At 53.9% G+C, this 24690-nt stretch overlaps 1 protein-coding gene and 1 long non-coding RNA gene across 2 annotated transcripts; both read right to left on the reverse strand.

The window, feature by feature from the left end:
* Positions 1–6: 6 nt before the first annotated feature.
* LOC139805344 (uncharacterized) lies at positions 7–337 on the reverse strand. Its single transcript, XR_011729778.1, has 2 exons — positions 235–337; positions 7–171 (listed from the first exon to the last, which is right to left on the reverse strand). It is a non-coding gene; the product is annotated as an uncharacterized lncRNA (long non-coding RNA).
* A 693-nt stretch (positions 338–1030) lies between these two features.
* On the reverse strand, positions 1031–18982 carry MMP11 (matrix metallopeptidase 11). The gene is made up of 8 exons (XM_071763626.1): positions 18693–18982; positions 9566–9816; positions 8193–8336; positions 7034–7167; positions 4311–4558; positions 3789–4002; positions 2207–2464; positions 1031–1310 (listed from the first exon to the last, which is right to left on the reverse strand). The coding sequence occupies exons 1-8, from the start codon at positions 18966–18968 to the stop codon at positions 1177–1179; spliced, it is 1659 nt and encodes a 552-aa protein (XP_071619727.1). The 5' UTR covers positions 18969–18982; the 3' UTR covers positions 1031–1176.
* Between the last annotated feature and the right edge of the window lie 5708 nt (positions 18983–24690).

A 24690-nucleotide genomic window follows, 5' to 3' on the forward strand; every position in this document is an offset into this window, starting at 1 on the left:
GCGGTGTGTAGAAAAGAGGCGTTTTATTGTTGTAGGGCGGTACATAAATATACAGCGCTCACAGAGGGGTGGTGTAGGAACGTATGGGCTGTAATGTTCTACAGTCATGCACGTGAGGAGAGGTCGGCACCGAGACCCCCGGGGCTGCGGTGCCGGTCACCCCCCTGCCCACTCGTTGCGGTGCCGGTCACCCCCCGGCCCGCTCGTTGCGGTGCCGGTCACCCCCCTGCCCACTCGCGGCGGTGTCTCCAGCCGGGGCGAGGAACGGATTGGGTGGAAGGTGAAGAAGCTGAGCCAGCCCGGTTGGGTTGGGTGATGTGTTTTTATCGGCATAAGGTTCGGTAGCCTGGAGGGTGTGCAAAGAGCTGGAGCGGGGCTGTTCGGTGTCAGCCCCCGGCCGGTGTCCAGGCGGGCTGGGAACGGCGGTCCGAGGCCGATTAGTGCAGTCATGAGCAACCCGGGGTGGGGAACCGAGCTCGGTAGGAGCACGGGGAGCGACGGGGCAGTGTCCAGCACTGGCACCCAGCACCCCAGGAGAGAGGGAGCCCCTTGTCTATGTACAAACCAGTATAAAATCCTACCGCATACTAGTAATACAACGTAAAACCGGGAATAGGGCTGTGGCAGGGTCCTGGCAGTCACCACCGCAGCCTGGTGGGGTGACCCTGGCAGCAGCCGCACGTCTGCGCTCCTCCGCAGGCAGTCGGTGTCCTTCAAAGCCCCTGGCTAAGGCCACGGGAGGTGTCTCCATGGAAGCCCTTCTCCTCCCAGGCCAGTGTCTGGAGCAGCGAGTGCTGCTGTGGAGAGCCATGTAAACATAGGAAATGCCATTGGATCAGTTATACAGGGTGGGGTCCGGGTTAATTAGAAGTGTGATGTCGTTCCAAGCTGGCTTGATGGCTTTCGGTGCTGTTGCTGGAAGAGTGTGGCCCCATTAAGGGTTTAGTGGCTGCTCTTGCCAGCAAAGATCATGGCAGATGCTTTTGTACTGATAAGCAACTGAAGCTGGGGCTGCTGGAACTGGAGAGGAGCAAACTTTGTCACTTGTCGGGACAGACACCTGTTGTGTCAGACGCTGAGCCTGAAAGGAAGCCAGGAATGGCAAAGGGAACCCTCTGTGTGGCTGCTGGAGGTAAGGGTGATGGAAGGGGAGCATGGAGGACATCAGTACCCCCCTCATCTGAAGGAGTTGGAGGAAGGTGTACAGCTGAAGAAGTCCTGGCTGATCTGGCGAGGGTAGCCCTCCAGCACTTTAACCTGGACTGGGTCAAACTTCCAGTAATCTCGGCCTCTCAGGAAATAGGCAAATCCTGTGGGTAATAGAGGAAGGGTTAGCAGAAACAGGGTTTGCACAGCTTTGAGCTTTTTCCTAGCATTTTGTCTAGCTAGCACATTGTGTACCAGAAGAGGCAGGAGATGCTGCTGAATTCATTCCACTTGAACCCAGGCTTGTGGCTTACAGTTATTTCACACTGTTGTAGTTTTGAAGGGGAGAGTAAACAGGATGGGTTTTGGTTTATATTCCTATTGATTTTAAATATGTTGTACCCATGTAGTGACTGAGCCCTGAGAGGGCAGACTGTGTCTAGGGCTTGAACAGGGCCCATGACAGAGAGCTGTGAACACCTACTGCAAGGATCTGTCACTGGGGGGAAGCTGCCCTGAGATTTAGGCTGCAGAACCACCTGGGGGCTGTTCCACCACATCCTTTGGGAGGAAGGAGGCAGTCACCACACCTGTACCCTGTCTGTCTCCAGTGTTTCTGTGGCACTGCCATGCTGTCTTCAGCATGGGGCATTTCTGGGAGTAGCAGGCAATACCAAAAGCATGCTGTTCATTCAGGTCAGCTGCCTAGGCTGAAGTGTAGGCAGCATTTCTGCTGTCTTCTCACCACTTTCTTTGTTGGCAGCAGTAAAATCTGTGTAGGATTCTGTGACCATTCCCGAGTCTTTGAATTCTCTCTATGAGATGCTTAGCTGTTGATTGTTGCAATTATTGATGATAAAAATTCTCACTTTCACTAAAGAAACCTCAGTTTCCTGCCTCCTGGAGCGAGCTGCCCCTCTCTCTACACCATATGGCATCTGCTAAGCCTGGGAAGCGCCCACTGCTACCAAATGTCTAAATCTTGCCCATTTCTTCCAGCTGGGCATTGGCATCAGCCTCAGCACCCACCCAGAGCAGGCCACGTCCCCACTGCACTGACCAAACTCATCCTGAAAAGCTGCATCGATCTCCTGAGGGACTCCACGCCAGTCGGCCATGGTCCGGGGGTAGATGTTGTCCACCTGGCAGGTGCGGGGGTTGAAGCGCCAGTAGTTGCCTCCACTGAAGATGTAAATCTTGTTCTTCTCAGCCCCCCACACCAGAGCTGCCTGCACGGGGGATGCAGGGAGGCCCAGGTCCACAATTGGGGTGGGACCAGATACCCGTCTCTCGCCATCGTAAATCCAGTACTGAGAGTCTGGTGAGGAGGCAGAAAAGAGAGACAAGGGTTCAGGAGCTCTTTGGTGCTTGATAATTCAGCAGTGAACCATGAAAGTGGAGCTGGTGTCTTGCCAGAGCTCCCAGGGAAAGCTGTGCCTGAGTGGCTAAAACCTCACCAGTGTCATGGACACTGTCACTGACGGGTGCCCAAAGTGTTGGCAGTGCAAGGAGCTGACTTCCCACCTTGGTGCAGCCCAGAGGGTGCCAGTGGTGGGGTGAGGAGGTCTGTTTTAATAGCTGTTTTTTCCCTCTATTTGTGGAAGTCACACTAAAGGACTTGGCTGGAGGGACCAGCCTCTACCCTGCAGAATCAGCTCTTGGAGAACATATGTGGGCATGCACAGGCATAAAGGGAGCATGTGGCTGGAAAGCTACAGAAACCAGCAGAGAAGTTACCAAGCTGAAATAGAGACTGAAAGCAAAGTTCCAGATTAGATTAAAATGGGAATCTGTAATTAGCCTATGGCATATAATACTTTCCCCTTATCTCATTTTAACTCATGGTAGGAGCCTGCCAATTTTAGCACTGTTAAGTGTGCAGGTCAGGTGCTCAGTAATCTGTTTATGCAGGAGCTCTGTCTGCAGAGCCATGTGCTGTGCTTTCTGGTTCTCAGTCTCACAGAGCATGGACGGGGTGTGGGCACCCAGGGCACCTGGATACTTAGGTCCTCCTGCATACAAACTATTGACTTTACACTTCGAAAGAACATTGAAGAAAACAGTGGAGCTGAAACAAGAGTTAGTTGCTGGTCTTGAACTCCAGAGATAGCCAGGACTTGCTTTGGCATCTCCACGGGTGATTGGTTTTTAATCCCCGTGGTGGCAGATTGCCTGGCTCTGCACACAGGCTCTCTGTAGGCTCATTCAGTCTCGGGCTACCACAGAAGCTCTGCATCCAAGTGTCTGAGGAGCAGTAATGTTTATCCCTTGAGTGGGACCTCGGGAGCACAGGCTCAGGAGTTTCACAACCTGTGAAAGTGTCTGGGGCTCTCTCCTGTTGCAGTGCTTCCCTGGATAGCCAGGGGATGGAGCAAGCAATTCCTTCTCCTTTGCCAGCAGCAGTGCCAAGGCAAAGGCTCAAAACAAACGTTCTAGAGGAGGAGATCTTGACTGTCTAATACAAAAGTGATCCCTCTTTCTCTCTTGCCCCCTCAATATCTGCTGAAAAGTTCATACTAAATGGAAAAAGGAAACCAATAACAAGGATCATTGGCTCACTAAGGATGCCCAAAAGGTTTGTGCTCCCAGGAACCTGTTGGGTCCTGAACACCCCTCAGTAAAGATGTGTTAACAGCTCTTACCTTGGAAAAACCAGATATTGCCCAGAGGGTCCTCGAAGGTGGCATCGACAGAGCTGGGGATCCCCTGCCAGTGGCGGGAGGCCAGAGCTGGGTATCCCTCTTGCAGCTTTCCAGCTCGGAGCCGCCACACGTAGCGGGACTTGAAGAAGAAGAGTTCCCCACGGATGGAGGAGGCGGCGTCGAACGCCGTGTCACAGGCATCGGGCTGCAGGGGCTGCCAAAGCACAGGGGTCAGGTGCTGGGACTGGCAGGAGACCCCCTTGTCCAGGCTGGGATCAGTGGATGGTGAGTCCCTGTGTCCAGACACCTGCCCTACTTTCAGCTGGTTTTAGTTGGGCACATGCTGCCCAAAGATCCCCTCCCTGCACATCCTGGGGTCTAGACCATGCTCAGCAGCAAGGGTGGAAGACACAGACCCCAAACCAGGTGTAAGCCTGGTGCTGGCCTCACAGTGGGGACAGTCCCTGCAGCTGGGAACAAGCTGTGGTGTTAGAGGAGGACACAGACGTGCTGTTCACTCACCTCCACGTTGGTGATCTCATTTGTTTCGAGGTCCGGTTGGGGCAGCTCTGCTGGCTGAGTTGGGGTTGGGTCAGGATACAGATTGGGTTTCCCATAGAGGTACTGGATACCTTGCTTGTCATCCTCACTCAGGCTCAGAGGGTAGCGGAAGATGTAGAAAGGAGACATCAGTGACTTGGAGACAGATGTGTGTTGCAGGCCCAGGACGTGGCCAAACTCATGAGCAGCCACTTGGAGGAGGTCAGTGCCTGCAAAGGGGAAAGACAGGAGCTGCTTTTGCCTGCTTGTGTGGGGGATGTCTGCCTCCTAGGCTCATTTCTACCAGTCATCAATTTCTGTACCCCATGAGCTACTTGGAAGAAAAGGGGTTTCTGTGTGCTTTTGAATAGAAGACATTTGCATGGAGAACAAGCCTGCAGCAGATGTAGGTGCTGGGGTGGTGAGGTTGTCCATCCAACCCTGCAGCAGTTGTTGGCTGCAGCTGGAGTGTGGGATCACATCCACTGTGGTCCCAGTGGATCCACCTGCACCAGAGAGGATTAAAACCTGGTAATGGCCATTGCCTCACAGGCAGCAGAGGGAGCTCATTTATTGCTCGTGTGTGGACTGTAGCAAAAAGGGGACATTTAGAAAGCATAAAAAATTATCCAGTGTCAAACCTTCTTCACTAGATTTGAACAGATTTATGGGAGATCATGTTTTAACAATACATAACCTTGAAGCATCTAGAAAAGGAGAGGGGGGGGAAAGTAGATTTCAGTATGCAAAAATGTGTCATTTGGCAGGTGTTGTTTAGCTTCCAGTGGATCCTTTTTGAAACTGATAACTTTCAGGGAAAGCTGGAAGAGGGGCATATTAAGCAGGGAAACTTGTGAGAGGGGCTGTTTGTTGACAAGTCCCAGCTTATTCATGCAGTTGCCTTCAGCCAGAAATCCTCTGAGCTGCAGCCCCAGTGATGAGAAAGGCAGGGATGTGACTCAGCCAGCTTTGCTGCTCCAAGCTGGATTTCCCACTGACTCCAGGAGAGCACTGGAACGGGGCAGGAGAGAAGGGATGCAGCTGGGAGGAGTGCCTGGGAAGGGCATAAGGAAGGGGAGCCCCTGTCTTCCTCCACTGGTCAGCTTTATGTTGAAGTGATGAACTCGCACGGCACTGACCCCATTAAATCAACACATCTATGTCAGATGAGAAAGTGGGATTTCTAAGTCAGTGATTTATAGCAAACTTTCAGACACTGCTGTTTAGTTTGGCAGTCTCCTCACTTGATGCTTTCCAGTGTTGGCAGATCAGCTCTGCTATTGTCTGACTCTCCAGGGGAGGTGAACAACCTGAAGGAGCTGTGCTGGGGAGCATCTCTGTCCCCCATAGAAGGTTCTCCACCAGAAGTCCTGCTTTCTGCACAGCTCTGGGGTGAGCCCAGGGCCCTCCTCATACTTCTGCTCTCCAATCTGTAGAATAAGGCTAAGGATTTCCCTGTCTCACTGACAGCTGAGGCAAGGATTTATCCATGTTTATATCAATGCTCTTTTCAGCAAATTAAATAGCAATTAGCTGCAAAGAGCTTTTACAACATTTATTTATGGAAGACAGAGGGGGAGTGAAAATGGCCATGGAATAGGTTTGGATTCTGATGGGAACTGGCATCCATTTCCAGTTCCTTGTTTGCCTCCACCACCATCTTTGTGGGAGAATATAGGAAATTCTTCAACAACACAGGCAGCCCCAACAGAGGGTGAAAAACAGCAGAGCTTACCCTTCCCAAAGGAGCACAAATGCCTCTGCAGGAAGATTGGGATTTCTGTGGTTCTTGTTTTGGGTCAACATGAACAGGGTTGGAGATGCAGCAGTCCTGTGCCCTGCACAGAGACTCAAATAAAGTGGACTTTGGGGGAGCCCTTGTGAGCCCCAAATGCTGATGTGGACAAAACGTTTGGGAAACCCCAGAGAGGCAGGGGTTTAACTTGGGCTTTGTGGTTATGCCTTTGTCCATGTAGAAAAAATGAGAAGGAGCAGGAGGGGCCGACCTCAGTTAATTTTGGCAAGTTTTACAGAAACTGGTGATCTGGCCACTGATTCAGATGGTCCCAGGCGGTACTGCAGTATCTCGTGAGATACTGTGGCACCAGACCTGAAGTGCCCAAGCAGAGAGCTACCAGCTTGGATCTATTATTAGCAAAAAGAAAAGAAAAAAATCATGACTTGATGTGGTTTTGTTTACTGCCAGAGCATTCCCAGGCCACAGGGGCAGAGCTGGAGCCTGGGTGGTTTCCCGTTATGGACTTATTCAGTGAGAAAATACTTTGCAGGCAGGGGGTGAGCAGTGTGTGCAGGAACTGGGGCCAAACTTCTCCTTTGGAAGACAACTGTGTCACCCAGTGCTTGAGCCTCAGTTTTCCTTCATCCCTTCCCTGCTAAAGGCTCCTGCCAATGCTGTGTGCAATTCCCCAGTGGCAGGGGAGCCATCTCAGATGTGTCCCTGGGGAGCCCACTGCGAAACCAGGGTCCTGGTGCTAGACACAGGCTCTGCTGTGGCTCAAGGGTGACAAGAAAAGACCTGAATACTACCAGTAAGGCTGTGATAGATGACACCACAACCATACCAGGAAAATGATTGCTGCCTCTCAGTTTTACATGGTCCCAGTTCACACCACAACTGAATCATTTCCAAGTGCCCTGATAAACATTCTGGAAAATCTACAGCCTTCCCTGGAACAGTACCATACCCAGGTTGTTCCCAATGGTCCAGGTCTCATCATAGTCAAAATGGACATCTCCCTCCCGGTGGGTCTTGGGGAAGAACGCGTGTGCCAGGATCCCTCCAGGCCCATCAAAAGGCAAGTTGTCTCCATGCCAGTACCTGGGGGGAAGACAAACTGCACCTCAGACACATGGCTGGGTGCCCCCAGTGAGCAGCATCATCTGGCCAAAGGTGGGGAGCCACTGTGAGGAGCCAGCAGCTCTCACTCCCATCCCAAGTTCTGGACCAACTGCTTTGAGCCACTGGAATTGCCACAAACTTGGTTCTGCATCGGGGCACTAAGGAAGCAGAGCTTGGTCACACCAAGCCCTGGGGAGTTCACATGTTTTCTCAGGGATATTTCTCTCCTCCCCCTGTTTAGCTTCCAGCCCAAAGCTGACCATGGAGCCCAAAGAATTAAGAGGTGGCTGCTCGAGCCAAGATTAAATTGACATAAGCTGAGCCATAGGGGGATGCTGAGGGGCAGCAGCACTGATCCCAGCCCAATCCTCAGGCTCCATCAAGCCAAGCTTGCTTTATACTAGTGAAGGAAACCCGTGAGAGTTGTGGCTGCTTTAGAATGCTGAGGGAGGCACAGGCAAGTACACAGCATGCAGATCACATCACTGCTTGGACGATCTCCACTGCCTTCATTAGTTTTATGCAAACACACAGCAGAGGGAAGACTTTGCCCCTGTGAGTATTTTGCCAAAAGCGAATTTCAGGCTGGGAGCCAAGATTCATTTAACCAAGGAACTATATTTGTCTTTGGGCAGACAGCTACGTCGTTCAGTCAAGGGACAGGATGGAGAACCTGAAGATGAAAAGTCAAAACAATCGCTTAGGAAAACAGCCTGTGGGCAGAGAAATGTAAATGTACCAGGAAAATTAATGAGTGATCAGTAACGGTACCGTGCACAGCCAGCACCGAACAGCTGCACTTGTACTGAGCAGCCCACAGCTGACAAAAAAACCAAACCCCAACAAAATTTAAAAATCCCAGTGCCTGGAAGCAGAAATATGAGCCTCCACTGAAATGCCTAAGTTGTGCTCTCAGGTCTCAGCTCTGGCTAGAGAAGTCTTGCCTGCAAGGCTGCTGCTCTGTCTGGGAAGAGGAGGATGCTGCTGCTGCCCACTGTGCTCACCTGGTGAAATCAATGACAATGTCAGCCCGGCCCTCTTGCACCTCGGTGAAGGTCAGTGGGGTCACATCACTCCAGACTTTCAAAGCTTCCTCAATGGTCCTTCTCACTTTAGCTTTTACAAGTTGCCACGGGAACCTGATAATTCTGAAAAGCAACAGAGAGGGGATGAGGAGAGCACCAGCTGTTGTCCCACAGACACTGCTGTCACGATGACTCTAGCTGTAGGAACAGTGTCACTAGGGCTGCCACTCCCTCTCAGCACCAGAACATCTCCAGCCCATACAAGAAGTGCTCCAGCACAATCTTCCAAACAAGATGTGCAGCAAATAAATCCCATCAGTCCTGAGCCCATCTGGCTGGTGGGCCCAAAGGTGAGCTCTCTGGAGAGCTTTGCAGATGTGTGCTTTTCTGAAGTGAGGCAGCATTTCCCAGGTCTGTCCCTCATGAGTCCAGCCCCACAAAAATACCTGGGAGTGGTGTGATGTGATTTCTCCTCCTCAGGCTCTGCATTTTCTGCACTTGGAAACCTGGGCTCACTCAGAGCAGCTGCTGCCTCTCCTGCCCTCCTGTAACACCAGCAGACCTTAAGTCTGCCCCAGAGGGTGCTTGCTGTCCCTCCCATTAACACTGCTCCTGCATGTTCATCTGTGCTGTGTTTCTTTCTTTAACACTCTTAACCAAAAAAAAAAAAAAAAAAGAAAATGAATGAAGCCTTTCCATTATCTATCACCTCCTAATGCTATGAGGAACTGTCTCCTGCACTTAATTAAATGAAGATGATTTACATGCTGTCAAAGTCCATATGGGTGTGCTCACCTCTCCACTCGTGCCCTCCTGGGCAACTGGGGGGGGCAGCACAACCCCCCCACAGACCTGCTGAGGAGATTTGCAGTTGAGCATGTGTGGGGTGGCTTGGGCAAAACTTTACTTCAAGTCATGTTTATGGGAATGTCAATAACAGCTGAATAAAAGGGTCTTTGTAAAATAAACTGTGAAGTGAGCCCACAGCGGGGTGGCTGGGGGGAGCGGGAGGGGGCTGGGGCTCAGCGTGTGTCTGGGGTTTGATGTGGGGAAGTGAAGTTACACACATGGGGGTGTTGATGTGGGACTGACTGAGGGGGGAGGCCGTGGCCCAGGGGGATGTGTTTGGGCAGGGGGCAGCTGTGTTTATGGCAGGGTGTACGTGAGGGGATGGGGAGGTGCCGGGGAGGACCCTGCGGGTGGGTCAGCACGTGGCTTCCCTCTCCCCTCAGTTTTAGGGCTGTCCCCCAGCAGTCACAGCATGCTGAGCTCCAGTCCCAAGGAAAATCAGATTGAGGGGTCTGAGGATGGAGAAACAGACCAGCCTGACTCCTATTCCTGGTCTCTCTTACTTGTAGGTGAGGTCAGTCTTGTCCCAGCGTCCACCGGAGAGGACAAATCGCTTCTGACGGTTCCGCCCGCTCTGCCCGTCTGGCAGGGCCGGGAGGTCGGGGACGCCGCAGCGGGGGGGGTTCCAGCCTGGTACCTGCTCCCCCACACCCCCAGGGAAGCCCTTGGCAGGCACACCGGTCCCCACAGTGTTCACCAAGGAAGACAGCCAAGGACTCTGCTCCTTCCAGGTGTGATGCTTCCGAGACACGTCCTACAAGGGAAAAGCGAGGCCGTGACTTCAGTGCCTGGGAAGAGAGGTCCTGGTTGCAGAGTGGTGAAGAACTCCCCGCAGCAGCACTGCAGCAGTGAGTTCCACCTCTGCCTGGGGCTGTTCCCCAGCTCCTAGAGCACAAACTGCTCCCCACAAACACCCTCTGTGCCTGGGCTCTGCTGCTGCCAGGCTGGGTCACACCTGAAAGGCACCGTGTCCTGCCATGGCACCTCTTAAGCACTGGGCTATTTTTGGCCCATTTTCCCTTGGCAGCTGGCCGGCAGGAAATGCTTTTGCAAACTGTGGATGAGAACCAGACCCTTCAAGAATGAAACAAATCACTTGGGAGTGAATTCTCCCCCTTTACCCCGCATCCTTTATTCCCTCCTGGCCCCGGGTAGAGGTGATATTAATGGGAGGAAGCCTTTAGTCCCCAGCACACTGTTGTGCTTCCCATGGTGTCCCCTTGCTGTCCTGCCGTGGTGAGCAAGCTCTCAGCATGGCTGAGGGACAGTGCAAGCTGGAGAGCAGGACATGTGGATCAGGTGGGGTGACTGAGAGCCCAGCCCATGGGGCAGAGAGCAGCACTGACTGTCCCTGCAGCCCCTACCACTGCCTGAGCCCACCAGTTCTGCAGAAGCATGGACAGGGTCATACCCTGTTTGCTGCACTGCACTCTGTGACTCTGCCTGGCTCTCCCACACTCAGCTGGAAAAGCAGGGCTCCCTTTGGCAACATTAACTAGTGCTAATTAGCTGACTGCCATCACTTTCCAACCTGACAACAGGACTATGGGGCCAGCACGAAGCATAATCCCCAGCAGGCTGTGAGGCATGTGGGGTGAGTGGGGCTTGGTCCCCATGACACCGTGCTGCACAAACCAGAGATCCAAACACAGAATTTTTTGCCTGATTCTGAGCGGGCAAATTTAAAGGTGCGAGGGCAGCAAGAGGAGCTGAGAGGCAGAAAGTGCCACATCTCTACCCTCAGGTAGAAAGCCTACAGGGTTCCAGACCTGGAGTTTAGAGGTCCCCTTGCTTCCCTTGTAAAGAGCTCTCCTGCTGGGGACATGAGGGTCAGGTGGGCAGGATGCCAGGGCTGCCATGATGCCGTGTAATCCGCGTGCTGCCACTGCTCTGCTGCCTACAATGAGCCCATTCATGCGGGCTGGAATGATGTGTGAGGCTCTTGGCATTAATTCCACTGCTGAGCTCCCAGCTCTGTAATGGCCCCGTGCCTGTGAGTGATGCAGGAGCCTGGGAGGTCACGCAAGGTGCAGTTTAGGTGTCCGGCTCTTTGTGTGTCTGTCACCACTCCAGTTTGCTGGCTTGTCCTTCCCAGCCAGCCAAACCACCCTCGGTGGCTTGGCACCTGCCAACCTTTGCCTTAGAAACCATCGACCCAATGCTGGCATCCCAGTTCACTTTCACACACCATGGGAACCACACCATCAACACATGCAAAGAGAGAAAGCCCTTTTACATCCTGCACAGCAAAGCCTCCCCAGCTGACCACCTGTGGCACTGGGAACCCATCCAGTGCTTTAGTGGAAGGAGGGTGTACAGACTGGATTGTCCCAGGGGAGTCAGCACCCAGCTGCTCCTGCTGACTGCTGGGGCCCTGCCAGGCCAGAGGTACCTGTGTCTCAAAGAGGAGCTCTCTAAGAGCTGCCTGGCACCCTGCCTGGGCTGGCAGCTAGCTCCTGCAAAGGGCAGCTGGCAGGAGGAGCTGGTAAGGTTCATGTCCTGGCCAACATCTTGCACCCAGTCCTGGTGAGACCCTCTGCCAAGCACACAACGGCAGCTGGGTCACCAAAGCCCAGCCTGGAGGGTTGTGTGGCTCTTTGTTCCTGGGTGTGCTGAAGAGCACCCACTGCCATGGGAGGGAGGTCCTGCTGCCTGAGGACATCAGGTGATGAACGTGTCTGGTGTCCCAGGACCAGGAGGTGCAGGAGAGCTGCTCCGAGGTACATAGGAAGAGTAGAGATGGACCCTGGGGAGAGCCCTCACTGAGGAACTGGGAGCACTGGGAAACTCTCAGGAATTTTCCAGGTGAGTGGGCTGAGGCTGACACAGATAAGTTTTTTTTTTCTTGGCTAAGCTAAGCACATCCCCCTGGTCTCCCAGGAAGGCTGATCACCTCCTTCCTGGCTGGGGGCACTGACATAAACTGAAGATGTTCACTCTCCTCCATGCAGGCACAGAGAGAGGAGCAACTGCCTTCTCACCCCATGGGATCCCCTGTTCAGAGGCAGACCAGAGGTAGGTTTTCTCTCTTCTCTTTGGTTAGCTCAAGGTCGCTGGCATGAATCCCAGTTTCCAGCCACCCAAACCCCACCTTGCCTTAGGCAGGACCCTTCCTGCTCCTGCCTGCCTGCCCTTTGCTGTGACCCAGCCCTGGGAGGGGACAGAGAGTGGCCCTGCATTTGGCTCTGGGTGGGGGCAGGAGGCAGACCTGGGGACAGAGAACCCAGGCTCGCGTGTCCCCCAGGCACACAGAAAGTTTCTCCTTGTTGTCACTGCACCACCATTAGCACCATGGCAGGAAAGGGCTGGAAAATGCCACTGCAGGCACAGCCAGCAAGGGAAAATGTGACAGGCAGAAACCTCTTGCCAAACAATGCTCAGGACACACGTCAGGCTGGAGATTTTGGTCTCCTTGGCTGGACACACCTCACTGCTGGCACTTCCCAAGGCTTAGATAACACATCCTCTCGCTTAAGGTCGCATCCTTCCCACCCAGCACCAAAGCCCCTCTCTCTTTGGTGTTCTCTGGGTTCTCCTGAGAATGCCTCAGTGTGATAGAATGTCCCAGCTGTAAGCTTTAGGGCTTTGCTTAGGGCTGTGCTGCTGCTGCAGCTAGTGCAAACCTGGGAAGAGAGAATGAGGAGGGCACTGGCTGCTAGGTGACTAGCAAAGAGTCTCCACTTCCTCCATCCCAGCACCGGAGGGGAAAGGATTACCAGAGAACAAAAGCAAAGGAGGGTCCCTGCAACCAGGGCAGGTTTCAGAGCAGCTTGGCACAAGGCTGGGTCTTTGCCTCTGGCTGTGTGCAGTTACCTGGACTGCCAAGCACAGCATAACTCTCTGCTGGGGAGCATGGGAACAGAAAACCTTCAGCCAAGGGAAGAGGCCAGGGCTTTGCAAGAGGGATCAAGCATCAAGATGTCTGCGCAGCACAAGCACAGAGGGACTGCCAGACCTGAAATGAAGGGTGGAGGGCAGTGAGGATGGCAGAGGAGCAAAGCTATACACAGAGAGACAGAAAGTGCCTCTGCCTTGTGACCAAAAGGCTGAGGCAGGGGACAGGAGGAAAAGGACACATCCTATGGGAGCACAGAAATCACAGCTGAGGTACAGACTGACCACTCAGTTCCTCACAGCTTTATCAGCCTTCAAGGGCTGTGATACAGCAGCCATCACTTCTGAGTCTGCTGGGGCCAGATGAACACCAGCCAGGCTTCCCAGGAAGTGTCCCAGCCATCCCAAGGAACTGGGAGCATCTTTAACCTCATTATGTTGGGCAGCACTTGCCCTCCAGAGCCTCCTAGGAGGAGCAGCAGCTGGAGCAGCACAGCTACAGTGCAGTATCAGTAACACTGGACAAAAAAAAAAAAAAAAAAAAGAGTGAGGCCAGTGCCCGGTACTGACCAAGCCTGTGCTCTTCTCTGCCTTGGTCCAAACTCTGCTGCTTGCCCTGAACTTAAACTTGTCTCTTCTGTCGTGTACCCAGTTACCTGGGCCCCTGCCTGCTCCAGCAGCACAGACATGAAAGGAGACCCTGCTCCTCTCAGACAGGAGTGACTGGACAAGTTACAACACGAAACCCATCAGTCTTGGATACTTCCCCTGTCATTGGGGGCTGTTTTCTCTTCTGCTAGGACATAGGCTTATGGCTTTTCTCCCCACCTCCCTGTCCCTTCTGCTCCAGCTTTTCCATTTCTCCCTGCTTTCTCCTTCTGTTACTCTGAGTGTTTGGTGAGGCCCTGGTGTTTGCTGCCTCTTTTGCTAGTGGCATTATCCTCCTCCCAGGTGTGACCCTGCCCCTCAGACTGCTCCTGCCCTCACTTCAGTGCATGGGGAAGGATGGCAGAGCTGCTTTCTCCTGCAGTTCTCACATAAGACAGTTCTTTCACCCTTTTTGCCCACTGTTGGGTAGCTACACCCCCAAGGGGCTCTGCACCCCCTTAATGGTCTGCAGCAATGTTTCTGCCTGAAATCAGCACCTTTGTCCTGAGTCCCATGGCCAGGTTTTGGCCAGCCTGGCTCTCAGCCCAGTGTGGATCTGCAAGGGTTGGGTCTGAAAGTGCAACTACAGGTGATGATTTTTGGTAAAACTGGAGCCAGCCCCATTCTGGTCAGGTTATGTGCCAGAAGCAGACTGGCCTTGGAAGGTGCTAAAGCTGCAGTTGAAATTTCATGGCTGACTCTGGTCTGGTCAGCCCCTGAGCTTTGCCTGCACCTGGCTGAGGCACTCTTAGTGCAAACAGTGGAACCTCAGTGGAAGCAATGGTGAGGCAAAGCCACCCCACTTATTGATCCTACCTCCCCCTTAACATGGCAGAGTCTCCCAACCCCTCAAACTGAACTTTTTGCTCACACAAAATACTTCTGCTACAGGATTGGCTCCTTCCTGCTGGGCTGCAGCCCCATCCGACTGCAGACAGAGCGAAGGGGAATGCAAAGGCTGAGGCCAAACTTTGGCCAAATGAGGCCAAGCAGGAGATGCTGTGGTGCCTGGCCATGCACACACAGCTGGAGGTTCCTTCCCATACTCTGTGGCACCATCAGCACAAACTCCTGGGGCCTGACAGTTTGTTTCCGGATTATTTGGTGGTAGTTGTTGTTGGCAACGAAAAAAGGAAAATGTTTATTTTTCCTAAGCAACTGGGACATGAAACATTTTGGACTGCAAATGTTTATGCCCACAGACAGAAGGAGAAGACCCAGGCTCTGCTGTAAGAAGAGAAAGCAAATAAATAAACACTGCAGGACTATTTTTATTATCAGACACTTTATTACATGACAGTTTGTGAGTCTAGTCTGTCAACAACACCACAACCAAGCTGATGGTGTCACCCAAGCAACAGTTCACCAGAAACAGGAGTACTGACAAAGCAAACAATCCCCAGGATGCCAGGATAGCAAAAGGTTTCAAGAGCCCTTAATCTGATGACCTAGAAATCCCCTTGAAACCAAGAAACTGCTCTAGGAAGCAGCACATTCCAGCCAGAGGAGGAAGGGTTTGAGATGTTTTGTTCATTGTACAATTACATCCAAGTTAAGGTGGGCAATGACCTATTGGTGCCCAGCCCAAGGACAGCAGCCAGGACATCTCCCACTGGATACAGCCACCTGGCACAGAGGAGCCCTCTGCAGAGCTATGGGGGGAGATGTTCTGCCCTCAGGAAGTGTATGCTGCTCAGGTGTGCAGGCTGGGCTCTCCAACCCCACAAGACAACCATTAAACCTCTACCCAGTCTCCTGAAGGTGTCTGGATGGGTTTCCCCCTTCCACTTATTTTCATAGAGCCACATTTGTGAGACAGCAATTCCTTCCTCCTGCACAAATTCCACTAAGCAGAGGAGGTCTGGTCACTTGCCTCTTCCTGTGGATCTCATCTACACCAGGATTTCAGTGAACCTCTCAAAACATACCTGTGGCCCTCAGTGAACCCCTGAAGTGCTCCACTTTTCATTTCACTCAACAGCTGTGTGCAGACCCAGCAGTGCTTCCATTCTCATTACAAGCTGAGCTGTCCTCAGTGTGAGAATATCCAGGAACCCTTTGTTCACCTGCCTATGTATTTGGGATTAGGAGAAAAGAGCTGACAGTGTTTCTGGTATGAAACATCTCTGCAGGATAGTTTTGCCACAGAAGATCCTTTTCTAGACAAGACCCACACAATGTACCCCAGTTATGGTACCAGGGCAGGATATGCACAGGGGGAAGCAAGTGAAGCACAGTGTGACCTGGAGTGAGGATCATCTTCCTCAAAGTCCTTCTCTCCTCCCTGCTCTCTTCTCACCCCCAGCTCTGCTGTGCCAGCTGCACACCCCAAGTCTCACCACGCTGCAGGGTGTGCATGTGTGTTGCATGTGAAAGCACAAACACACCAAACCCACTGGAGAATAACTGCTTACATGTGTCTTCAGCCTCTCCCAGAGCAGAGGATAAACATGCCTAAAATTACCCCAGCACTCACTGCGCTATTTAAATAACCAAACCAAAGAGAACAAATCAAACCCTTCCTGCAGGAGCCCCGAGCCAGGCCGATGGCCTCCCAGGCTGCTGGGCTGCAGGGAAGGCAGCACCGTGCTCCCAGGAGGGAACCTGCTGGTCCTGAGATGGGAGCTGCAGGACCCACTCTCTCCCAAGGGATTATGCTGGCTGCTGGGAGGGTGCCCAGCACTTTTCCAGGAGAGATAGTTTCCCAGCAAATGGGCTGACTTTGATTTCCCAGGGGACCCGAAAGCAATGCAGGAATTCAGGCTCTGCCGTTCACTGCCCCGAGGACTGCAGATCTTTTGTTCTCAAGTTTAACAGTGGACACCAGACACAGCCCATATTCTGCTCTCAGTTTTCTCTTTCTTTCTTTAGGTGCTAATGCAAAAGTGAAGGAGATCTACAGGGTTTGCTACAAAGAGCACAGCTCCTTCTGCAGTTTGTTCTGTGTAGCCTGGCTTTAAAATGAATCTTAGTCCTTGATTCCCTCCCCCCTCAGCATTGCTGTTGTGAGTGGTTACTGGAGCACCCAAAAGTCATGGTGCAGCATCCTGCTGTGCCAGGTGCTGGTCCTACTAGCACAGGTCAAGGAAGTCACAATTGTCTGCCTTGTAGGAGTGTGTCTTTTCCCAGCTCAGACCCTCAGCTCCTTCCTCATTCATCACCCAACAGCAAAAGGTGCTCAGACAGGAAATCAGCTGCTGTTAGACACAGGGAAACCTCTCTTTGTGCAGAGGGACTGGCAGCAGCCAGAAAAGTGAACATGTGATGATATGGCAGAGCTCTGCAGCAACAAAGGCAGAGAAGGGCTGAGGCCAGAAACTCCTGCAGGTGCCATGTCAGCCCAGCAATCCCACATCTGACATGAGTGCCCTAGCTGGAAGAGGAATGGGGTGCACTGCTGTCAACTTATGTTATAGGTGAAAGCAACCACTATGATGCTGGCTTTACCTCAGAGGAGCTAAAGTGACCTCCAGAAGCCTTGACACCAGATAAGGAACAGATCAGAGAGCTGCTACATGAAAGGATGGGAAATCATCTGTCCAGTTCCAACCCCACACCCATGCAGTCACTACCTCTGCAATGACTGAGCCAAATGCAGTGACTGGAAATCCTGAGCTCCACGTGGCTCATGTCACACACACTAGCACAAGATGTTTCTGGACAAAACATACCTGTAGAAGCACCACCTGGAATTAGTCCAGCCAAGAGGAAAGCATTAGCACTCAAGATGCAGAGCATTATCCTGGGATGAGGAAGAACCCATCTGCAGGAAGCAGACCACCACCTGGGGGGTACCTTTTTCAGGCATGTTGTGGTGGATCAGATGGAGCAGAAGCCTGAGCAGACCTGCACCCCTGCACTAACTCTGTGCTTGTCCTGAAGTTTGGTGTATTCCACCTGTTCAAGGGGTACCAGCCGAGGCAGATGAGCCCCAGCAACCTCTGGACTCAGCAGCTGCGAGCACCGGCAGAAGGAGAGGAATAGTGCACATCCCATCTGGACGGGACCCAAGTTCAAACAGTGTGAAACGCGGGCTGGCTCTCCCTTCCCCGGGGATCCCGCACAGGTCCTGGCTGGCAGCCAGACGGTGACCAGAGGCTGTGCGGGTCCCTCCGGGACCGACATCTCCTCAGCTTACAGACGGCAGAGCTTGAGGCACGGCAGCCCAGCCACCGTCTCTGCAGCAACCGGCGGGCTCCAGCTTGGGGCAAGTCCCTCCCAGCCCACCCGTGGCTCCGTTTGGACGAGGATGAGCTCGACGGAACGGGGACATAAGCGGGGTGCAGGTTGCCACCGCTCGAGCGTTTGGCCTCACCTTCCTCCCAGGCAGAGCTGTGACATTTTGTTTGGAATAATACGAGCACTCTGGGGGCCAAGGCTACTCCCTGCCAAGTCCCAGCCCACAGCATATTTAGCAGCCAAGTTCGAAAGTACTCAGATGACAGAGCTGATAATAAAACCATCGACAGAACCTGAACTAATCCCCTTGGGCTGCTACCGGGCATTTGCGCTCTCATTATTTTATGGCACACTGGCGAAGCGCGTGTGTACAATAACCCAATTACACACACACATTCCCGGCACAAGGAGCTCTCTGTCCTCTCCCGTCCCCCGAATCCTCTTCCCCGGCAGCGGAGTTCCCTGCTGCCCCGGCTCCATCCCAGGTGCTGGGCTCTGGCAGGCATGTGCAGGAAGAGCCCTGCAGCTCCCCTCCTCCCTGCGCGCTGCATTCATCCCTCCAGCCTCGGCTCCCAGTAACACTTGGAGGAATCGGCAGCACATGCAGGGGGGTTACTGCGGGCAGCGAGCGCTCCGTTGCCTTTAAACTGAAGGGGGATCCTGTGTCCTCAGCTCTCCTTGTCCCGTTCCCTACCTTGAGAGCCCCTTTTTCCTTTCCACTCCTGTGAAAACTCCCCAAGAGGAGCCCCGAAAGCGGGGGTGCCCGGCGGGGGGGAGGGAGGGGGACACGGCTGGGTGATGCCCAGTGCCGGCATCCGAGGGGATGGAAGGCGGGGCGGGGTTGGGGGGGGGGGAATGCCGTAACGGAGAGCTGCGGGGCAAGGGACAGCTGGGATTTAGGGAGGGAGGGGGGTGGCCGAGTGGCCGGACACAGAGAGAGAGAGAGGCAACGGAGTGGTCCCGACTCACCGGTTTGTGTCGGCGGGCGGGGGCTGCGGAGGCGATGTGCAGCAAAGCGGCGGCCAAGAAGGCGGCGGCGGCGGCGGGGGGCAGCGGCGGACGGGCCATGCCGGGCGGCGGAGAGGGCTCGGACATGGGGCGGAGGAGGGATGGGGGGGGGGGGGTCCCCGCTGAAGCTTTTATCCCCCCCCCGGGGCCGCCTGCCCTCCTCCCCGCGTCTCCTCCCGCTCCTGCCTTTTGTTCTCCCCGAGCCGGGCCGGGGGGGACACGGGGGCCCGGCGGCATCGCGGGAGGGGGGTCCCGCCCGGACCGCCCCGCTCCGCCCCGCCGCTCCGGGGCGGAGCGGGGCGGTCCGGGCGGGACCCCCCTCCCGCTCCTGCTTGTCCCCATCCCCTGGCCTCTGTGGAAGTCCCTGGGTACGCGCGTTGCTCCTGATTTTGCATCTGCAGCTGCTGGAGCCGCCCGAGCCCCGTGTCAGTCCTTTCAGCCCTGCAGCTGGTTTCTATCTGGATTGGGACCTCTCCTGCTTAGGGGTGTCAAGGACTAAAAGCGATCCTCTTAGACACTCAGTGCCCACCGGGACGGCTCAGTCACAGAACCACAGTATCCTTAGGGCTGGAAAAGACCTTTCAGATCATCAAGTCCAGCCATTAACGTGTTTCTGCTGGGTCCTGTGCTAGACCATGTCCCGAAGCACCGCATCTGCAGCTCTTTGAAACACCTCCAGGGATGGTGATAGAACTGCTTCCCTGGTTTGTGCTTGATGACCCTTTCAGTGAAGAAGTTCCTTCTAACATCCAATCTAAACCTCCCCTGGTGCAACTTGAGACCTGTTGCTTGTTACTAGGGAGAAGAGACCGACCCCCACCTCACTACCGCCTCCTTTCAGATAGCTGCAGAGTGCGAGGTCTCCCCTCAGCCTCCTTTTCTCCAGACTAAACCCCCCCCAAGCTCCCTGAGATGCTCCTCATAAGACTTGTTCTCTAGACCCTTCACCAGCTCCGTTGCCCTTCTCTGGATTTTGCTCCTCCATGATTTTGTTGTAGTGTGGGAGGGTGCCTGATCTCTGGGTTTAAATGTCCCTGCACCCCTGCAGAGCTCTGCTGAAGAAATCTGTGTGCGTCTGGCCCTGCGCTTACCATCTGCAAGAAGTCTTTCCCTGTGTGGGATGCTGAGGAGGGAAAAGATGGGAACAGCCCTCATTTTGGAGGTGCCAAAGCCTCCAGACGCTCAGCCACCTGGAGATGGAGGCAGCGATGCACGGAGCTGCTTTCTTGGTTCCTGTTTCTATGGGAGAAGCCCTGGACTGTGTCAGCATCCCCTCAGACTTTAGCTGCAAATTGTTTCAAGAAATGTATGCAAATAAGAAAACTTTGATCTCCAGCTGCCTGGGCTGGTGTGCAGGGAGTGGGGAAGGCTTCCTGACATCCCGGACTGTATTACTGTTTTATTTGTCTGTGATCAGTTGTTCATGTCTTGGTTTATGGGAACCATATTGAGGATGTAAATGCTGGGTACGGTGAGCAGATGTGAGAAGAAAGAGCCTGGTCGTGGCTATGTTTGGAAGGTGCTGCTGTGCTTAGCTGGTGGCTGTTAGCTGCACCAGAACTGTGTTTGGTGTGTTTGGTGTGTTTGGGAAGAAGAGAAGAGCTGGTGTTCACAGGACTCAGACTTTACACTGGGGAATTTACCCCTCTCCTGCTGTTCTGGCTGTGCTCCGGGAATGCAGAGCAAATCCTGCGTTCTTGCCTTGCTCTGAGCCAGACAGCTGGGTCCCAGCAAGGAAAGCTTTCCTGCCTTTGTCTCTCTTTCCTTTAGTGTCTTTTCTTTGAATGCTGATGTCTCTGGGAGCCTGGTGCCTTCCAGCCCGTGGTAGTGGAGCCTGTTGGTGCCCTGGGGAAGCAGGGAGATGTGTGGGAGCAGCCTGTGAGGCAGCAAGGAGCACTTTGGCTCTTAATAATAAAGGGGGACTTTTGTGGAGGGTGTTCTGGGAAACACTGTCCTTGCAGAGATGGGATTGCATGTGAGAACTGCTGGCTCCTGCCAAGGCACTTAACACAAAAGAAAGTGCATGGTGTGTTTGGGATTACAACTATTTCACAGCCAAGAAGTAGGTGTTTAGCAGTGGGAAAATGGCCCACTGGGGGTTTGGGGGGCTTGTGTGCTTATCTTCTGCAGGGGGCCCTGTGTGAAGCCTGCAGCAGTCCTTTTTGCTATTACTCCCGTGCCAGGAGCTCTCTGAGCCACTCTGTGCCCATGCAGCCCTTATCCCCACCTCAGTTTGCAGCTCCCTGGATGTATGGAGGCTGCTGGCAACAAGCACAGGTCTCCCACCCCAGCCCCAGAGCGCTGACAGCCTGACATCTCTCAGTGCAGGCACTGTCTGCTGGCCTTCCTGCAGCTCCTGCCAGACTGAAGCCAAATTTGGGGGTCAGGGATCTCGTGATGTTTGCAGAAACTTGGTGGAAGCCTTTGTGACCTTCCAGTCACTGATTCTGCTGATGGAGTGTCCCCACATGTCTCTCCTCTTGCTTGTCACCTGCCTAAAAAGCCTTTCAGTCCTAACAAGTGGCAGAGCTGTGAAGGGTTTTCCAAGCCTGTCTGGCCACAAGCACCAGCTATTCTTCCACTTCTCTACGGCTTTCCAGCAGGGAGAGACTTTCTGAACCCTGGGCAAGAGAAGTGGCAGCTCATCGTCTTGACAGGAACCACCAACCAGGACTGACCTCTCAGCAGCCCCTTCCCAGGGAACATTTGGTGGAAAGAGACTGTGCAACAGGGAATAGTGGGTCTAATTCTGCAAGGAGGTGGAATAACTCTTTCAGCTTGGGTGTGAAACTGCTGTAAGGCACTTTGGACTGGGAAGAGGTGGGGGAAGAGGTCTCAGATGAGAGCTAAGGGCAAAGGGGGTGGGGGGGAAGTGAGAGAGAAACTGAATTTAAATGGATTAAGCCTGTCTGTCCAAAGTCCTTTGTTTCCTGCCACCTCCCTGGTGTGACTTTCACAGCTATATTCTGTGTGCCTAGAGAATTGTTTTAGGTTCCCTGCAAAGTCAGCATGGAGCTTTACACCTCCTGTGCATTTCCCTGAGCAGCAGGAGGAGGGTCCAGGAGCAAAAATCCCCTGGTCAGAGAAACCCCTTTGATTTCTCTTCTCTGATGTCTTTCCTGTCCTCTCTGTAGGTGATGGCCTCATGAACTGGTGTCTCCAGCATCACTGGTCAGTGGGTGACAAACGGGGATGCATTCTCATCAGGCAAGTCTCTGTTCTCACCCTTTCACTTTTGGGATTCCCCTTTTCTTTGGTCCTGGCATCTTCTTTGCTCCCAGGCAGCAAAAGTGGGTGTTAGTACAGGTGGTGGTAGGTGCAAACGAGGCTGGGGGTCACACTCAGTGAACTGCCCTTGAAAACACCAGGGATCAGGAGTATTTCTTGAACGGGCCTTGAATTACTTGGTTCTTCTCAGCTGGCAGCCCAGAGCATAGACTTGGGGAGGGGGCAAGAAGGGGGTGTGGAGTTAGGGTAAATTTGGCCTTTGGGCCTGGGCTCAGAAGTGGAAAGGTAAAGTAATATGCTCAAGGAGCAGCTCAGGAGCTGCAGCCCATCCCTCAGCAGCTTCGGGGTCGTGCGGCTCTCCCTCCCCCTTCTCCTCCCGCAGCCCCGGTGCGACTGGAGCCAGCCCTGGGACTCAACCCCGGGAAGCAGCTCCCTGCAGGGCCGTGGTTCCGGCAGGGCCGGGGCAGGCAGCAGCCCCGCAGAGGGAAACCACAATGTTTGTTGTCTCATCATCTCCTGCCCCCGTGCCAGGAGCCGAGCGCACACAAATAGTGCCGGGCTCCGGTGAGAAAGCGCTGCCTGCGAGATAAGCCGGGCAAGGAAAACACATCCATCTTCGTGTCTCTTGGCCTGAGATGGAGTTTCATCTCCTGGCATTTTCCTGGCGTAGGCTCAGGGCACACCACAATTCACCTGAGGAGCCAGACGCCGGGGAGCCAGCTCCCATTCCTGGCAGGAGGTGTCAGCCCCGGCTGGTGCAGACGGCGACGGCTGCGAGGAGCTCGTGGTTGAGGCTCTGTCGGTGCTCGGGGAAGGGTGCTGAGCCCCTGCGGCAGCCTGGACCTGGCTGCACAGCACCAGGGTTGCGTTCATCACCCGAGCAGAAAGGTGAGAGATCCTGCCTGGAGTCCCTGTGCCCGGCCATGCTCCCAGAGCCCAGGTGAAGAGGTTCCAGGTACAGAGCAGCAACAACAACTGGTTTGTGGGAGACTCGGAGCATGAGTATGAGAGCGGAGCCTCAACTTGCTGGGTGTCTGATAAGGCAGCTGCTAGAGCTGTCTTGGAGCACTCCCGACCTGCCAGCTCCCTGACAACCAAACGTCCTGGTGAAACACCCCCCACCCTTGGCTCTCTCTGATCCCCTCTGAGGCTGAGCCGAGTTTGGAATGTCTCCTGGGATGTGATTCCCTCTAGCCTAAGGGGGACTGCATTAATAAGACCCAGTGTGAGGGGTGGAGAGCCCGGGGGAGGCAGCAGGCAGGGTTGGTGAGATGAGGCTTTTATGAACAAGCCGCGGGGCTGCTGGAAATGTCCCATCCTCTCCTCTCTCCCTCCCCCTGTCCCCAGAGCTGAGCTGTGGAATCCAGGGTGTGGGTCAAGGCCTTTCCTTACACACATTTCTGCTTGGAGAAGCCAAGCCCCTCACCTCCCTCCCTCTCTCCTGTCCTTCCCAGAACAGGTACCACTCCCCCAGCCCCTTTTGGCTCAGCCTGGCTGTTGCTGGGACCCTCCTGCCCCATTGCTCAGGCACCATCCCAGGGTGTGCTTTTCCCACGGTGAGGGGAAGGTGTCCATCCCTGGCATGTCCAGGCCAGCTTGGAGAGCCAGGACCAGCAGTAGTAGCACCAGGAGTGGCTGTGCTCATGGCAGGGGAGCAGCTGGGCTGGTTGGTGCTGACAGAGCAGGAACAGGCATCTACAGGGCACCTGCCAGCATCAGTGGGGCAGTGAGGATGTGAGCCAGGAGGAGAGAATGACAGGATAGCAGGTAAACTCAGTCCAGAGGAGATAACCAGGAAGGGAGATCACAAAGGTGTGGGTTTAGATTGGTGTGAGTGCTCTCTGAGCTCCTGTTGGGACCCAGTGGCTGTCACAGCTGGTAGTTTGGTTTTTTGTGAGTTCAGAGCTCATGCTACCCCAGATGCTGTGGGGAAGGACATGTCTGTGACCCACATTCTGTTGCCACTAACAAATGTCATCGTAAGAAGTTGTCAGCTAGTCCCTGGCAGAGCTCAGTTCCCAAGGTGCTTTTCCACTTTTCTCTCGGATATCAATTGCTGAACTGAGACTGCATTGACACAAACTCAGTGTAGAAGCCCCAGATCCAGGGAAGAACTCAGAGACCAAACTGAAGCAAGAAGGGAAATCCCACTGGCAGTTTCTGTGGAAGAAAGAAAGAAAGGATAGGGTCCAGTGTTTAGGTTTTGGCTGAACAATTTGATGTCTGGATGGCTTTGTTAGGGCAGGGAGAGCAATATGGTGACTAAAACATGTGGGACACTTTGGAAACCAGAGACAGAGGACCCTGAATCACAGGTGGCTGTCAATTGCTTGTGAAGGCTGCAGCATCAGACTGGATCTCTCTGCTTTGTCTTTGCTTGGGAAGGGGGAGGTGGGAGAGGTTGTTGCTGTAATAACCTAGTTGAAAGCAGTAGCTGTTCATGGGTTGGTGCTAACAGCCTCCTAAAAGGTCAAGGGTGCCTTTGCCTTGAACACAGACCCCATTTGTGCTTCTGTGTTTGCTCAAGTGTTGTTTTACTACAGAAAACTCCGTGTTGTTAGCCCTGTGCTGATGGGAACCTGCTTGGGGAACCACCAATGCAGACGAGGGCATCCACATTCCACATGTGATACCCTCCCCCACCTGTGGGTCACCAGGGTGGGTTTAAGTGGAACAGGTAAATGCAGAGATCTACCTGCACCTCCTGGAACCCACGGGCATGTCTGAGAGA

Source organism: Heliangelus exortis, chromosome 19 (genome assembly GCF_036169615.1).
Source record: "Heliangelus exortis chromosome 19, bHelExo1.hap1, whole genome shotgun sequence".
NCBI classification, from domain to species: Eukaryota; Metazoa; Chordata; class Aves; order Apodiformes; family Trochilidae; genus Heliangelus; species Heliangelus exortis.